Source organism: Meriones unguiculatus, chromosome 19, assembly GCF_030254825.1.
Source record: "Meriones unguiculatus strain TT.TT164.6M chromosome 19, Bangor_MerUng_6.1, whole genome shotgun sequence".
Taxonomy (NCBI): domain Eukaryota; kingdom Metazoa; phylum Chordata; class Mammalia; order Rodentia; family Muridae; genus Meriones; species Meriones unguiculatus.
Genome location: NC_083366.1, coordinates 21,479,510 through 21,495,608, shown reverse-complemented (window position 1 = coordinate 21,495,608; position 16,099 = coordinate 21,479,510). Strand labels below are relative to the sequence as shown.

Sequence of the window (16,099 nt, the reverse complement as noted above, 5' to 3'; positions counted from 1 at the left end):
ATCATTGCCAGGGCTCCTAACTCAACCAGAGGGTGTATGAATCGAAGCATCCTCAACAGCTTCCAGTGAGGCAGCTTCTGAATAATAAGCTCAGGATTTGACGCCCCGCCATGTTCCATCCTGCTTTTAAGTCATGGACATACCAGAATGACACACTTAAAAAAAGAAAGACTTTTCCTCTTACTTCAAGGAATGGTCTTGTAGTTCCTCTGATATTTTCCCTAAAGATGTTTCAAGCATCTCTACAAAGCGTTCTCCCCCTCTCCCCTGCCGTGCAATTGGTGGCAAGGAGAACCAAGGCCACCAGGCCATGTTAGAGACTTTCCAAAAGATGATATCTCTGGCCTTGAAGCTGCAGCCAGAAGTGCAGCACTGTGTGGTTTTTTGTTTTGTTCTGTTTTGTTTGTTTTTGAGACAGTTTTTCTCTGTATAACAGATCCCTCGCTGTCCTGGACTCAATTTGTATATAGATCAGGCTGTCCTTGATCTCACAGAGATCCATCTGCCTCTGTCTCTGAGGGCTGGGATTAAAGGCATGTACAAGCATGCCTGGCCTCAATGGTTTTTAAATTTTACTATTGCTATTATCATTAATTATTATTTCTTATGAAAGAGAAATTTCAAAGGAATTACACTGACAGTTTTGAAGTACTGTCAGAGGGAGTATACATTTTTGAAATGAGCATTCATCCATCATATGGTGGTGGTGGCAGTGGGGACGACATGACTTCACAGAGACCTCTAACACTCACAGTGGCTGTCATTACAACTGGAGTTACAGACAGTGGTCAGCCTCCATGGAGGTGCTGAGATGTGAACCTGTGTCCTCTGGAAAAGCAGCCAGTGCACTTAATTATGGAGCCATCTCTTCAGCCCTGTTAAAACTTCTTAAAGTACAATGGCAGACCTGAATATCCATGAGCCTTTTATTAGTGAATGCATGGGAGACTCAAATGAAGGCAGATCAAAATTCACTTTAATGTCTAATGAAAAACAATCTACAAAAAAAAAATAAAAGCAAACAAAGACCTCATTGCATTAGGTGCACCTTTTTAAACTAGTTTTGGGGCCATGCCCACCTGTTTGAAATAGTTTTATGGGAGACAGATCAAGGAAACTTGGAGCGCTTAGCTCATTATTATTGATTCTATCTGTGGCCCTAGGTCTGGATCCTAGGGCCCCATGCATGCCACACCAGCACTCTGCCGTTAAACCACACTGTCAGCCCTTTCCTTATTTTTAATTTGAGACAGGCTCTCATAAAGTTGCCCGGGCTGGCCTTGAACTCACGCTATAGCCCAGGCTTTGAATCTGGTGATTCTCCTTCCTTGGGCTCCTGAGTGTGGAGATTAAAAGGGCTGTGGTACTAGGCTTGCATTACTGATACATTAACATCAAGGATCCCGGGGCTGGGAGGTTGCTCAGCAGGGAAAGCAGTCCATGCATAAGCCTAATAACTGAGCCGAAGCCCACACATAAAATGCCAGAACACGCATGAAAATGCCAGCTGCGGTGACCTGAAGTCCCAGCATTCCTATGGTGAAGGCAGAGAACTGAGAACTCCCGGAATCAGTAGAGCAAAAACACCGGGAGAGACCCTACCTCAGCAAGGGAGAAGCAAGGGCTGACTCCGCAAGGTGTCCTCAGGCCTTTCCATGTTCCCTCTGGCAGGCGTGTGCCCCCAGTTTGAAAACATGAAATAACATTTAGACAAGGCTTCAGTTAAAGAATTAAAATCGAGGAAGCAGAATATTATTATTTTCAAGTTACGTACAACTTATTTTTCTTTCTTACTAATTTTTTTTTTTTTTAAGTAAAGACAGGCAAAGGTAACTCATTCTGAGAGAGTTGGCGAGTCTTGCTTCTTTTGAGGAAAAACACAGAACACATGAGAAGCATTTGTGATTTAATTTAACAGGGACTTTTGAAGGAAATTTGCGACACACAGTCTCAAAGTTCATGTTTAATTTACTCCAGTTGTTTTTAATTCACGTGCGGGTTTCAAAGTTTTCTGCGTAACGTTTTCCAATTATTCTCGATATGTTTGTGAGAGAATTCAGCTGAAAGATTCACAATTATTCTTGTAGATAGTTTTTCTTATATATTTTCTCATCTTATTAAAAAAAGATTAATTTATAAAAAGAAATTGTACATGCACTGGTGTTTTGCCTTCGGGCAAGTCTAGGTACTGTGAGCGCACCATTCCTAACAGAGGCCTGAGGAGTGGACAGATCCCCCGGAACTGCATTTGTGGATGGTTCTGACTGCCGTGTGGTAGCTGGGAACTGAAACCCAGTCCCCTGGAAGAGCCTCCAGTGCTCCCAACTGCAGAGCCATCTTTCCAGCTCCTGGCTTGTACATTGTGAAAGTAAAGGATGAAAAGTAGCTATTGATTCTTGTCCCTCCCTGGTTTCCTCCGTTCTCTTCTTGCATTTTCTTTCCCCTCACCCTTCCTTCCTTCCTTTCCCTCCTTCTCGTTTTCCTCCCTCCTTCCTTTCTTTTCATTTCTTCCTTTCTGCCATATATGGAACTCAGGGCCTTGTGTGTGCCAGACAGGTGCTGTGACATTAACCCACTCAGCTCAACATACAGGTTTAAGATCCAGCATCATACCGGTTCCCACACATTAAAGCGCATACTGAGAAGGGACTGTGCAATTTTAACCCTTGTGGACTTTCATATGAGGCACAGAAAATAAAGATATTAAGAAATAATACAGAAATGTAAGTAAAAACTATAATAATCAAATAATATAAAATAACAGTAATAAAATAGAAAATAACATAATCAAATAAAATTATGGTAGATAAAGACCATTCTTTATCTATACTAGTCACACCCCTCATCACACTATCTGTACTGTACCATGGAGCCAGTGGTACGTCAGAGATCGAAGGATGTGAAGAGTCATCTTGATCTAGTATGGAGAAAATTATTCTGGAGGATTCTTAGCTTCATCCAGGTTCAGGTTCAGATTCAATGGCACAAATGCTTTGTGCCTCCCTGTCCTCAGGAGGGTGCTTTCCCATAGGGTTCCCTGCAGCCCCTTTGCTCACTAATGTTTCTTTTTATCCTAAGCAAGAAGGCAAGGGAGCTTCAGAGCCCTGCCAATGAAAGGCAGAGCTGTGGCTGAACTTCAGCCTCCAAGCCTACAGCTCTTGTCCCTTTCACAGAGGCCTACGCTTTCTTACTAGCCATATTTTCAGCTACTTAAGCTTTCATATATGAACATTAAAAATTGTGTATGTGCATGTAAGAGAAAGAGACCAAGAAAGCAAGTTCTGGTGCGCAGCCAGAGGTCAGCCGTGGGTGTGGCCCCTCAAGACACGGCTCGCCTTGTTTTCCCAGACAGGCTCTCACTGCTCTGTAGCTTGCCTCTCTGCCTAAGTTGTCTGGTCAGGGTGCCCCGGGGACACCCCTGTCTCCACCTCCCCAGGGCTGGGATGAAAAGTGCACATTCTACACCTGCTTTTTCACATCGGTCCTCGGGCTAGAACTCGGCTCCTCATGCTTGCGTGGTAAGTATGTAGTGTACTGACCCACCTCCCTAGGCCAGCACTGCAAATCTGTAATGACTTGATCCACATGCCCCTCCCTGGTAAATAACAGCCGAACAACCTCTGAGGTTCAACAAGAGCACTCTTTGGAGGAAGGAGGCAACCAAATAATGTTCTAAGCAGGAAAACAAAATCACTGTTCCTTAGGAGAGTAACAGAGAATTCATCTACTGTCTAGTTTTGCTGGAGTACATAGGCCACAGGACCTAGTGCATGCCAGGCAAGCCTCCACCACTAAAGCCACACTGTCAGCCGGCCCTTTTCTTACTTTTCATTCTGTGACAAGGTCTCACAAGGTTGCCCAGGCTTATCTTAAACTCATGCTATAGCCTAGGTTGGCTTTAAACGTGGCGATCCTCCTGCTTCAGCTTCCTGAGTACTATGATTACAGGAGTGCTCTACTGTGCATGCATTAATGGTATGTTAAATCCAGGAACTTGGCCTGGGGGGGATGGGTCCGAAGTAAAAGTGCTTCCAGGGCAATCCTGCTGCCTAGGTCTGAGGAAAGGCCCCTCCTGCCATACATCCAGAGGGTGACAACAGGATTCTGCTGCTTTTCCCATTCACACGGGGCACTTACTCAGGTGATTTGTTTGACAGGCCAAGATCTGAACAATAAAGCAGGCCATCTCAAAAGCTTTTCTTTTTCTTTCTTTCTTTCTTTCTTTCTTTCTTTCTTTCTTTCTTTCTTTCTTTCTTTTTTTCTAAAAGAACTCAGTTCCTTAAAATCCACATGAACCAATCACATTATCATTTGATGTGCAAATTCCTGGCCACCTTTCCGCATCTTTTCATGGAAATGTAAATAAATAGTAAATCAAATAATATAAAAGCCACTCTTTATCTACAACAGTCACCACGTTATCTGTCTTGTACTGTGGAACATTTACTTCTCTCTGGTTTTGTTCAAGTATCAAAAATTTAAAAAAAAAGTATCTTGTGAAAGAAATCTTGTCTTATGGCTCTGACAGACAAAGTGAGATTCTGAGTGGTGTCCTCCCGAGAAAGGCAAACAGTCAAAAGTGGAAATATATATGCATTCTTGTAGGGTACTTGATACATAGCATACATGTGCATACAGAAGATGCTCAATTGATCTTGAAGGCTCAAACATCTGTAGAAGGCTGCCTGGAGGGTAATTTAGCAGTTTGCTACAAGTACGTACGTGGAGCAAATTACTGAAAGTATGTATATTACCATCTTTTACAAAAGGGCGATCTCAGTGTTTTAGTTCATTCATTCAATACACATCCATTCTTGGAGATAAATATAAAACCAAGGGACTGAGGAAATAGCTCAGTGGATAAGAACGCTTGTTGCCCAGACACAAGGCCGTGAGTTCAAATATCTAGCACCCATGTAGAAAGCCAGGCCAGTGTTAGCAGGTGGTGGGCAGAGACAGGAGGATCACTGAGGTTTGCTGGCTAACAGCCTCGCTCCAGATTCAGTGAGAAACTCGGTTCCAAAGAAACAGGGCAGAGAAGAGCAGAGGACAACACACGTCTGCCTCTGTCCATGTATATATGAGCCTATGTGCACACATAGACACATATACGTGCATAAACCATACGCATGTGCATATAACATACACATACACATATCATACACACATACACACAAAACAAACATTTTCAGAAAAAGTACAAGAGGAAACGCGCAATGACAACACTCCCATGGTGCACAGCAATCTGGAATTCATCCTGGAAGAGACAGAGCCTGTTCTTTGATTTCAAGGACCCACATCACCTAGAAAAATGGGAAGTCTCTAGTAGAAAATTTTTAACATTATCAGGAATTTTACCTTCCTTCTTGCTGCATCAAACAAGCTTACTTTCTCTTTGACAAGTGGTTCTCAACCAGTGGGTCCCGACCTTTTCAGGAATTGAATGACTTTTTCAAAAAGGTTGCATACATTAGACAGACTCCTTGGTAGCCAGACAGATGGGGAGAGGAGCCATGACTAGGTAATAAAAGTAGCAAACATCAAGATGGCTGGCCTCTTCCAAATCCTCCAAACCTGACATAAAAAGCCAGTAACTCCACATTGGAAATCAATCTGGTGCTTTCTCAGATAATTAGCAATAGCGATACCTCAAGATCCAGCTATACCACTCCTAGGCATATATCCAAAATATGTTCAAGTGTACAACAAGGATATTTGCAAGGATATTTGTAGCAGTTTTATTCGTAATAGCCAGAATCTGGAAACAACTCAGATGTCCCTCAACTGAGGGATGGATACAGAAATTGTAGTACATTTGCACAATGGAATACTACTCAGCAATTAAAAACAAGGAAATCATGAAATTTGCAGGCAAATGGTGGGAACTAGAAAAGATCATCCGAGTGAGGTACCCCAGAAGCAGAAAGAAACACATGGTATATACTCACTTATAAGTGGATATTAGATATATAATATAGGATAATCATACTAAAATCTGTACACCTAAAGAAGCTAAGCAAGAAGGAGGACCCTGGGTAAGATGATCAATCTTCATTCAGAAAGACAAATGGGATAGACATCAGAGGAAGGAGAAAACAAGGAACAAGATAGGAGTCTACCACAGAGGGCCTCTGAAAGACTCTACCCAGATGGGTATTAAAGCAGATGCTGAGACTCATAACCAAACGTTGGTCAGAGTGCAGGGAATCTTATGAAAGAAGATGGAGATAGAAAGACCTGGAGAAGACTGGAGCACCACAGAGAGACCAACAAAACCAAAAAATCTGGGCCCAGGGGTCTTTTCTAAGACTGATACTCCAACCAAGAACCATTCATGGAGATAACCTAGAACCCCTGCACAGATGAAGCCCATGGCAGCTCAGTGTCCAAGTGGGTGCCCTAGTAATGGGAACAGAGGCTGTCTCTGACATGAACTCAGTGGCTGGCTCTTTGATCACCTTCCCCTGAGGAGAGCAGCCTTACCAGGCCACAGAGGAAAACAGTGCAGCCAATGAGACCTGATAGGCTAGTATCAGATGGAATGGGAGGAGGACCTCCCCTATCAGTGGACTTGGTGAGGAGCATGAAAGGAGATGAGGGAGGAGGGCAGGATTGGGAGGGGACAAGGGAGGGGGCTACAGCTGGGATACAAAGTGAATAAATTGTAATAAATTAAAAAAAATTAAAAAGCCTGGAAGTTTAAAACAGAGGTCTTGTGGGCTTTTTCTCCTGCCTGCAGGACCTCTGCTGATGTACTGACTCCATAAGCTCAAGGCTGGATCAGGGCACGTTTACACAAGAGTTTAGACAACAAACTGACCAAGCTTTAACTAGGGTAGATAAGATCCTACAGAGATTTAAACACGCCAGTCCTAGAGAAGAGTCTCGATTTTCAGCTTCCCAACATCCCTCGGCTTTGCAGAGGCTCTTTTTCTCCATGTGCCTTTTGCACGTGTGTGCATCATCTCCCCCAGGAAAAGCCTTTCTTAACTGCATCCTCCTGCTGCTGCTTGCTGTGTTTGAAATGTCTCTGCTGCTACATGTTGAGCCCCAGATTTTTTCCTGCCTTTTAGTTCTTTAACCGGCAGAGAATTAGGACCCCTGGAGGGATGGAACGCATACCTTGGTCTGGAATGTGCAGAACATGTGCGTTAGGAAGGGATGCTCCCAAGCCAAGGACAGAACCCTCTTCTCCACCATGGTACACTCCACATCATCGTCCATCAACACCACATCTTTCTTTAGGGCTTTTATTGCGAAAAATTGATTTGTTCTCTTGAACTCCGCTAGGAAAACCTATAGGGAAGGGAGACAGCAATCCTAGTTTAGAATGCAGGTTTCTGCACATTAAAGAAGAGATAAAGCAGGATTCAGAGAGATCTGTGCTAGGTGGGTAAAGAAAAGGCTTTTCTCGGTTTCTGTCTGGATAGTGTCTCATTGTTCGGGATGTCACTAAGTGTTTCAGATCATCCTCCCTTCCCAAGGTTTTCACAACACTGTTATGTATTTGGGAGATCTTTTTTCTTAATGCATGAACAGTCTTGGGGCTGGGGTGTAGCTCAGTAGGTAGAACACTTGCCACGCATGCAGGGAGCCCTGGGTTTGACCCTCAGCACTGCATAGACCAAGTACGATGACCATGTCTCCCACCCTACCACTTGGGAGGTGAAGAAAGGGAGAAGTCAGAAGTTAAGGGTCATCTTACATGGTGAATTTGAGACTATTCTGAGCTTCATGACAGAACTCAGCACGATTCTCAGTACTGAACACTGCAGGATCGGTATTAACGATAATGATAATAATGTTAATAATACTCTCTCTGAGTTTAAAGTATTAAACTTCCTCAGACTCATGGACTTGCTCAAGGGAAGATTGAAACCCAGAGCTTACTTTCCCATTTGGTTTCTTGTCTCATGTGTTAACAGATACCAGATGGCATATAATGAGTTTAAACAACTTTAGATTTTCAAATGAGTCAGGAGAAGGCCTTGGCAGTGGGAAGAACATGACACTTAAAATAGCTATGGGTGAGTGAGCAAAGCTGTTGATCTCCCTGGGCTTCAGCTTCCTGAGCCTTAAAAGGTCTGCAAGGGTAGGGGAAATTACTTTTTAACTGGAAATTACTTTTTACAGGACGATAGTGACAACCAAATGTGATAAAGAGGTTGAGAAGCTATAAAATGATTTCTAAATGAAAATTATAAGAACTTTTTTAACTATTTTAGAATTTACGTTACTTTTTTATTTATGTTATGTGCATCTGTGAGTATGGGGATGTGCTGGAAGTGCCCAAGGAGGCCAGGAGAGAGCATCAGATATTCTGGGCTGGGGTTCCAGGCAGCAGTGAGCTGCCTGCTGCAATCTTAAAGACTGAGCCATCTCCAGAGTCCTGAGAATCAGAAACACTCTTAGCATTTGCGTCTTTTATTTGACTTTTAGGGAAAGTCAAAGTCAATGGCACCAAACTGAAAATGCAAAAGTTTTAAATGATACCGTTTAAAATGATACTGTGCGGTGCTGGAGTGTGGTTCAATTGGTGGCATGCATGCTTTACCATGCTTGCAAGCCCTGGGTTTGATACTGAGCACTGCATAAACCAGGCATGGTCTGCAATCCTGTGGTCTCAGCACTGGGAGGTAGAAGCAGAAAGATCAGGAGTTCAAGGTCATTCTTCCACTGTGCAGTGCGTTTGAGGTCAGCCTGGGCTATATGAAATCTTGTTTCTTTGTTTTGTTTTTAAAGAGATATGACAGTTGCCTCTGAAAGCTGACTTGGTAGAGTGATTGGAGCTTGGCTGAGAACTCAGAAATATAAATTTTGTTCACAGCTTCAGAAAACAATGTAATCTGTTAGCCCTGGCTTAAAGGCATATTGAAAAAACTCGCAGGCTACCATTTTGGTTAGAAGCCATGTTTTCCACAGAGAGCCAAAAGAATGATGAAATGTAAATTCTTGAGAACCTTTGATATTCTGAGAAAGAGAAATAGGTGAGCTCAGTTTCTGCCTGTTCAGTGTGGATAGCCTGGTGTCTCAGTGCAAAAAAAGGCACCATGCATTTGGCATGGAGTGAGAAGGTACGTAGAGCCCAGAATGTCCCCAGAGATACTTAGCAAGGTATGTGTGTTTAGCTTACTATCATCCTTATTACCCTTGTTCAAGTGTAGAAATCCACATGGGAACAAAGAAAGATAAACATTTCATTAACAAAAGTACTCAGCTGATAATTGTTTCTTTTAGTAAACCATCCTAAAACCAGCCGTAAAGTAACAGCCAAGAAGGCAATTGCCATTTACATAATGTCCTTTCAGTTTTCCGTATCTGGTTATAATTGCACATTAATTGCTGCTAAATTATAAAAAAGACTGGCTGTAAAATTGCCTATTACACTCAGATTAACACCAAATGAACTGTTGTGGTTTGCATTATTGTAGAAGTGAAAAGAATTCATGGATCCCAGCTACAGTTTGCAGGGCTGAGTAGGTTTTATGAAAAGAAAATGCATCAGTTCTCAAATGCAAACATATTGGAACACAGTATTATTCAGCCCACAGTGGAGGCTTGGGTGCACTTGAGTTTGTTTATTGTTAAATAAACTGGGTAGACATGGCTGGCACAGTCTGGCCAGCAGGTGCTTAGTGTATTCCATGACTCCCACAGTCATGGAATAGTGGCCCTTGGTTAAAAATTTCCTAGGAGTTCCATCAACACTAGGAAAGTAGTCAGGAACCCTAGTAATAAATTACATATCCTTAATGTCTAAAATACCCCAAAGCCTGTACTCTATAATGCCCACCTTTATAATCATTAACTTGGAAAATTTCTGTTGCCACCGATGGTTGAAATTCCTTTGTGAGTGTATGAGCAATTGTGTGTGTGTGTGTGTGTGTGTGTGTATGTGTCCCGTGTTGATCTCTCTCTGGCTTTTGAGATGGAGTCTCTTGTTTCCTTGGAACTGACTAATGTGGCTGGCTGGTCAGCAAACCCAAGAGAACTTGTGGTCGCTGTGTTTCCAGTGCTTTGATTACAAGCACATACCAACAAACCTGACTTGATGTGGGTGCTGGGCACTGAACTTGGGTCTCCTGGCTTGTAACCTGAGCTCTTGACTAACTAAACTACTCCAGCCCTGAGGATAACTTCTTTCTCTTCACCTCCCCCTCCCTTTCTCTTTCTCTTTCTGTCTCTCACTTTTTGTCTCTCACTTTCTTTCTCTCTCTCTCCTCCTCATTCTGCATTTTTTTTCCTATGGCTGACAGAGACAACTTTACCCCTACCCTTGCCCACTGAGTAGCAAGAAGGCTATGGAAGGAGGACTTTCCCCAAGGTACATTTTCTAAGAATTCCTTAAACTACAGGGTTTTTTGTTTGTTTGTTTTTAAGATTTATTTGTTTTCATATGCACTGATGTTTTGCCTCTATGTATGTCTGTGTGAGGGTGTCAGATCCTCTTGAACTGGACTTACAGACAGTTGTGAGCTGCCATGTATGTACTGGGAATTGAACCCTGGTCCTCTGGAAGAGCAGCCAGTGCTCTTTACTGCTGAGCCACCTCTCCAGCCCTCACGCTATAGTCGGTGTCTGAAAGTCTATCTTCTCCCTCCTCCTCTTCATGTGTCAAGGTGAAATCTTGGCCTCTATTACTTGAAAAGTATGAACATATTTGGAGATGGGCTTCTAAACAAGTAATTAAGGTTAACCAAGGTCACACCCTAGGCACAAGAAATGCAAAACAATATTCCAGGCATGGGGAAGAAACAATGAAAAAACAAAACAAAACAACCACTGTGAACAGGAAATGGCCACTCCCCTAATTCTTTGGCATTCAAAGACATCAAACTCATGAGCATATGATGTATGTAGACTGAAATCAAATGGTAAAAGCAAATGGCTTTGGGACCGAAGGGCCATAGGAAACAGAGAGTGCTATTGCCAGAGTCACTCAGCACCCAATTCAATGGTGGATGTTCTCTGTCCTTTCACAGCACATTGTGGGGCGCTATCTACAGAGTTTGGTCCTAGAAATTTAGTGTCACCTACTAGGGACTTTAGCCTGAAGTTCTTGTTAGCATACCTTGCCAAAACTTCCTTTTCCCAACATTTTGTGGAGGACAAAGTCATCAATCTTCAGTTTCAGGTGCAGAGAGGCTCTTTGCAAGCTCACTTCAGGTTCAGGAAGACGGCTTGTTTTATCTGTCCCATCCAAAGGGGACTCCCAGGAGATTCCCTGGGGTTCTGGAAACAGTAGATCACGTGTTAAACTTGTACAGGTGTGCTGGTCAGTGTAGACACATAGGTCACCCCCCTCCCTACTTCCTTCCTCCACATCCCATTCTGAGGTTTCATCTAAGTAAGTGCAAACCCTTTCCATCTATTGTAAATCTGGCATTTGGGGTATGGGATGTGTCTTTTTGTCTAGCCAGTAGCCTAGGAAATGGTCTAATTTAAGAAAGAGTGGACCCAGGATCAAACCCAGGACGGTTGTAGTGACACACGCCTTTAATTCCAGCACTCAGGAGGCAGAGGTTGGCAGATAGCTCTGTTAGTTCGAGGCCAGCTTGATCTACAGTGTGGGTTCCAAAATAGTGTGAAACCCTGTCTTGAACTTCCCACCTCGACAAAAAAAAAAAAAAAAAAGAAAAGAAAAACAGAAAGATTGAATTCAATCAAAGGCTATGTATTTATGTGGGGGTGGGGAGAGAGAGGGAGAGAGGGAGAGGAGAGGAGAAGAAGAGAGAGAGAAAAAAGGGAGAAAGAGGGAAAAAGAGGGATAGAGAAAGAGAGAGAGGGGGAGGAGGGGGGAGAGGGAGAAAGAACTTTTAATAACCTCAGGTCATGGGGAAATAGAAATTTTTACAAATCTAGGGAAAGGGGTATCACCACTGTCTGTGGCTCCCAGACATAGTGGCAACAATTTCCATTGACCACGATGTGCGCTCTAAGAACATAAAATCTAGCAGGTTGTTAAAGATCTGAACCACACTATGTTTTGTGGTCTTCAAGGCAAGATGCTACTGCACTGATCGTTACTGATCTTCCTTACCACCCGAAAATTCTTTCACGATGAAATCTGAATCTATCTTTAAGAATTTTATGTCAATTTAGCCCTTGCATGATACCCAAATGAAGTATAGAAAAAAATGTTTGTAGGAACCCTCACCCCATGACTATTATTATTAACATTATTTCTTTGTGTGATGGGGTATTCGCATGTAAGGGTTGCACATACATGTGTATACGTCTGTGGGTACACGTATGTGTGTGTGCATGCACATGCATGCTTATGGAAGCCAGAAGTCAGCCTCAACTATCATTCTTTGGGCGCCATCTACCTTGTTTTTGAGATAGGGTTCTAGACTGGCATGGAACATGCCAACTAGGCAAGGCTGGCTGTCATGGGACCCAGGTATCCACTTGGCTCCACCTCCCATGGCACTGGGATTACCAGTACATATCATCATGTACAGCTTTTTAATTTTTTTAATATTGATTTAGGTATTGAACTCAGGTCCTTGTGCATACAATACAAGCACTCGCTAACTGAGCCATCTCTTGAGTCCTTAGTGCTATTTAATATTCTTTAAGTCCAAAGAACACATTTTATAATGTTTGCTGAAATGATTCAGTGCCTAGAATCATGTAGCTGCATTTTCCCGTGAACTACCTTCAGGCAGAAGGAACTTCTACAACATGATAAAGTCTAAGGCTTAGGGCCTGACTCTTCTTTTTCTTCCTGTCTTGAGCCCTCACAGAAGAGTCTCAGCGGTGCAGAACAACAGTGGTGATGTCCCTCCTTGTATTGTTTTACAGTACATTAATGTCTGTAAAATCACTTACCATAGATAGGACATGACATTTTAGACCCCTACCACCTGCAACCCCCTCACAAAGAAAACCTAGTTAGGTGTATTTCAGTTTTACTCTTAGAAAGAGTAGGAGGAGGAGAGGAAACTGTAATCAGGATATATTGTATGGAAAAGAATGTATTTTCAATTAAAAAATAAAAAGAAAAGAAAGTAGGGGACTCATGGTTGGGGATTGGGTCTGTAATCTTTAAACAGAGACAAAGGAAGCTCACTAGACTACGTACATGAAGAACTCAAATCCAGAGACTACAGGGTCAAGTTGATCATGATCAAACACTGATATTGATTGACAGCAATAGCTACCTCTTTTCCCAGGTATCGGTGCGCATGGCGGACTGGTTTCGCATTTAATGGAGCATGGGAGACCAATTTCAACGGGGCCTTCTCGGAAGATGTGTTCTGAATCTCTTAAGGAGCGAGCCTAGATCATAAACAGGGTCAGACCACCCAACCAACTGTAGTTGCCACCATCTCCCACCTCAGAAAGCACACTGTGCTGTTTCTGAGGACAGAAGGCTCTGAAGGGTTTTACAGGAGTGGGGACATCCAGAGCTTTTCTTCCCTTCAGTACTCTTAGGATTCCTTGGTCGTGCATCTGCTGCGTTGAATGAATCAACAGCAGGTACTTAGCTTCTTTTTTGCACTTCAAAGGGAGTATTTGGAATCACCCATACAATTAGCCTCATTCTTTAACAAGTAAGAAAGAATAGAAAGTCAATGAAAATATAGATTATATAGAAGGTAATTCCAGGTCTCAATGAGAATTAGTTTTTAAGAGATGGAAATTTAACCTATGACAAGGCATAAATGGCTAGGCAAATGTTTCCTAGACTCGGTGTCCTGAGGTATTTCTGGAGATAATTCTAGAAAATAGATCTTTTCTCTCCCGCTTCTTGAACAGCCCTAAAATATACAGATAAAGCTGGCAGTAAATCTGCAGTAATTTTAATGAATTTACTCTTTTCTCTACCTGTTCATTCTATGAAGAGTTTATTACAGTCACACAGACACATGAATTCAGTAAGTATCTCAAAGGTGGCAATATGGGCATAAAGATGAAAAGATGGAAGTGAGTGTTCATAAGGACACTCAGGGACAGATAGAGCCAGAGAGCAAAGGACCTGAGTGGCCCTTGTTGAGTGGACACAGGAGAAATATCATCAGCTCAATGTCTTCTTTACCTGTTGGGTGCTTTCAATCATTGCTAGTGCTTCAGCCATTAGCTTCTGGTTTATACCACAGAGATTGGCGACCTTTGTCTGGCATCGGTGGTGGACGTTCATACCACATGCTGAAAGGAAGAAAGCAGTCAGTAAGGAGCAGGGAAAGAAACCCTGAGTGAAAAACAAAACAAAACAAAACAAAACAAAACCACCAACCAACCAAACAAAAACAAAACAACAAAACAAAAACCACCTTCTTGAGGGAGCATCAGTCTTATTTCTAAGGCAAGGAAGTCTGTAGTTAGTACTGCATCTTACATGGACTGTGGATGGAAGCACCAAGCTGACATTGGTCCTATCGATAGTGTTAGAAAATTCTATGATACAAGAAGGTGCCTTCCCGCTCCGGTCTGGAGACTGAGTATCCTACCCAGCTGTGCTGGGTGGAGCTTCTCTACTCTCTGGGATGAAGCCTAAACTGTGGCCTCAACCTTGAAGAAGGGAACTGGTTAGGGATGAGGTGGTGCTTGTATGTTAAAGGATAGCAGTGGGCAGGAGGAAAGAAACCCAGAGACCACTGGGTCACTTCAGGAGGAGGTATTGTTAATAGACTTCCCAATTGGTGATGACAGGGCCATGAAATGAGGACACAGGTCTGAGCCCTGGCTAGTGGGGGGCATCCAGGATGGCTGTGTCTCCCGTGAACAGAACTAAGAGACTGGACGGGACTTTGGGAGGAAAAAAAAATTAAACAGTTGTTGACCTAGGAGTGAAAGAAGCTTTTTGTTGGACTGCAGTGCCAGGGTATGGCAGTTCCCCTTGAAGGACTGGACCCAGGCGCTAGGCCTCATATTTGACAAAGTTGCATAGGCTTCCATATGAGCCATAGGAAGAAAGACACAGGCTTCGTCACTGTGGGTTCACCCGGTGATAGCAACATCAGCCTGCCAGCTCAAAGGAGGTCATGCTTCCGTGTTCAGACTCCCAACCACATACAACTCCAGATATTATGCAAATACAGGAAGGTCAGAGGACCCCTTCCCTTATTGGAATTGTGCTTAAGTTAATATCAAGGTCATAAATAAAATAAAACTTCTTACATGTGGGTGAATAGTTTTAACTTTAGATCTATGACACAGTTAACAGAAAAAGCCTCAGGGGAGAGAGCACAGTGCCCTTCATCTCTGTAGGTCTTGAAAGATGTGGTTTTTAGTTTTCCCGTAGAAAAAGAAAGAGACGTGGTCAATATGTGAGGATGGTGTTTGCTGGTCTCAGCTGAACTTGCATGAGCTTGATCAAAAAGCCTTGAGTGTTTCTGAGTTGGGTCTCTAATACTATAGACAGTCCTCTCTCTCCTCTCTCCCCCCATCTCCCTGTCCCTCCTTCTTCTTCTCTCTCTCTCACACTCTTTCTGCCCCCTCACTTTCTCCACCCCTCTCATTCCTTTTCTCTCTCTCCACACTGGCTGCTAACTCTTAGACCCTACAAGCATTCTGATTCACAAGTTCTGATAACACCGTAAGGGACTAAGTTAAACTTGCTGTGACCCCGGGGACCCCTGTTTTTACCTACAGGGGGATGTGTGCCCTCATGAGTATACATAAATACCACTATTACATCATGTTACTAGTTTTTAGAGAAAAAAAATCCTTTTGAAAGATCACCATTACAGTCAACAAAAAAAAAAAACTATCATAAAGATTTCAAGCTCCAGCGGATGAAATTCTACCCTCACGTGCTATTTGCTTTGACCAAACTACTTAAACATTATCCTATTAGAATTAGGCGTTAAGACCCAAAATTTAATCTTGACTGTTTTTTAGCAATTCAAATGCAAAGAGCATCACACAGTGACTACAGTTCAGCAAGTACAACTTCTCTTTCATCATTACAATTTATTACATCGCCATATATTAAAATATCTAGGTGGGGCTGGAAGGTGGCTCAGTGGCTTAGAGTACTTGCTGCTCTTGCAAAGGATCCAAGTTTGCTTTCCAGAACCTATGTCATGCAGCTCACAACCTCCTGTGACTCCAGTTCCAGGGAACCCAGGGCCCTCTTCTGACTTCCATG

The 16,099-nt window shown here is 42.9% G+C and overlaps 1 protein-coding gene across 2 annotated transcripts in view; it reads right to left on the bottom strand.

Moving 5' to 3' along the window:
- The window catches only part of Prkcq (protein kinase C theta), a 128,926-nt gene that overhangs the window by 36,382 nt on the left and 76,445 nt on the right, over positions 1-16,099 (bottom strand). For both annotated transcript variants that reach the window (XM_060372298.1, XM_060372299.1), the window contains exons 9-12: positions 14,045-14,154; positions 13,167-13,284; positions 11,072-11,232; positions 7,123-7,296 (exon numbers count right to left, since the gene is read on the bottom strand). In XM_060372298.1, coding sequence (XP_060228281.1) covers positions 7,123-7,296; positions 11,072-11,232; positions 13,167-13,284; positions 14,045-14,154 — 563 coding nt within the window. The remainder of the gene's footprint in view (positions 1-7,122; positions 7,297-11,071; positions 11,233-13,166; positions 13,285-14,044; positions 14,155-16,099) is intronic.